This window comes from Emiliania huxleyi (assembly GCF_000372725.1).
Source record: "Emiliania huxleyi CCMP1516 unplaced genomic scaffold EMIHUscaffold_6249, whole genome shotgun sequence".
NCBI lineage: Eukaryota > Haptophyta > Isochrysidales > Noelaerhabdaceae > Emiliania > Emiliania huxleyi.
Window position 1 is genome coordinate 1 of NW_005197312.1, and position 1,473 is coordinate 1,473.

At 63.9% G+C, this 1,473-nt stretch overlaps 1 protein-coding gene across 1 annotated transcript; it reads right to left on the bottom strand.

Moving 5' to 3' along the window:
* Positions 1-26: 26 nt before the first annotated feature.
* EMIHUDRAFT_374322 (hypothetical protein) lies at positions 27-593 on the bottom strand (the record flags this gene model as incomplete). The annotated part of the gene is made up of 1 exon (XM_005763611.1): positions 27-593. A coding segment is annotated over one exon (567 nt), but the record flags the coding sequence as incomplete, so codon positions are not given.
* Between the last annotated feature and the right edge of the window lie 880 nt (positions 594-1,473).

A 1,473-nucleotide genomic window follows, 5' to 3' on the forward strand; every position in this document is an offset into this window, starting at 1 on the left:
CGGCGGGAAACGTTACCCACGCTTACCCGGGAAGGGGAGTAACTAGGGCCGGGGTCAGGTAGGGTCTTCCGCCAAGCTTTGCGGCCAAAAGCGGGGGCGGTGAAGTATCGCCTTTTGGGCTGCCCTCCCCCTCGGCGTCCCAGAGGGCCCCCAGTCCGCTTGGCCTCTGTCCGCTCGTTGTACGGGCAGTCGAGGTAGGTGCAAGCTGCGCGCAAGTGGCCGTGAGGCGTGCGCGCGGGGTCCTGGGGCGGCCGAGTCGGGTCCTCGAGCACAAAGCATTTTTTGGCGATTCTCCCGTCTTCGATCATCCCCCAGTTGTACGTCCCGTGCTGCCCGTTGGCGCCAAGCGGGATGATGTGTGTAATCTGGGCGCCCTGGCGGGCGCGCTTGGCCGCGGCACTGTCCTTGTCCATATTTTGCGCCATGAGCTTGGCGTTGCTGCTGAACATCCCAAGCGGAAGGTCGCACCGGCGGCAGCGGTTCGCGGAGACGATGATGCGGCAGACGGTGCCGTCGGCGAGGATTACTGTGTCCGCGGTGCTGTGGATGGCGTGGTGGATGGCTAGCGCGTCGGCGACAGACAGGCGTGGCATGATCTTGTCAGCCGCTGTTCTCGCTGTCTCTTCCTCGGTTGTGTTTGCCGGGACCGCCTCCGTCCCGGCCAGCGGGCAAGCCTGACAAACACAAGAATAACGGACGGCCCTCAGCGGAGCTGGGAAGAGGACCGCCGCAAGCGGCGTGGCGTGGGTCGGTTGTGCATCCCTCCGGGGGCCCCTCTGCGCCGGGGAGGCGTTGTTGGAGGCTAGGACGCAAGCGTCCGTCGCCCTTTTCAAACTCGGGGCCCACTCCGCTACGCTCCGACCCGAATTTGGAGGGCCTGAAAAGTTTAAGGTGTTGCTGCGCAAAAGGGGGAACCGCGGCAGAGTAATTGCGTCTGCGCGGGTAGAGCCCTTGTGCGCGGTATTAACGCACACACCGCGACAGCCCCGCAAGGCGCGCGATACACACAGCTAGAAGTCAGTCACCGTCCTCAGGCGGGGGGTCACAGATACACAGAACACCGAGTCCATAAAGCTAAGCTCCTCCTCGCCTTCAGGCTCAGCAAGCTGCATCGACACCGGCCCATCAGCGGTTAGAGGGGGGAGATCTAGAGGATCATCTGAGCTGGAGCTAGCGGCGGCGGCCGAGCTAATAGCGGCGGCGGCCGGGGTGCGAACCGGCGGCATCACTGATTCAGGCTTGAACCCGGGCTGCTGGTAGGGCAGAGTGATGCCGTTGGCAGCGGCGCGCTCCTCAGCCCAAGACAGGAGCTCTTCAAAGCGGTTGACTCGGGGCAGTAGGGCAGCTATGGGCACATGATCTCTAACCCCCAAAAGCCCCAAAAGGGCAGTGCCTTCGTCTGGGCGCCCTGAGATGGAAAAGGAGCCAGTCGGGTTGCTAGCGTGCACATCTGGTAGCTGTGTGTAGCCGGCG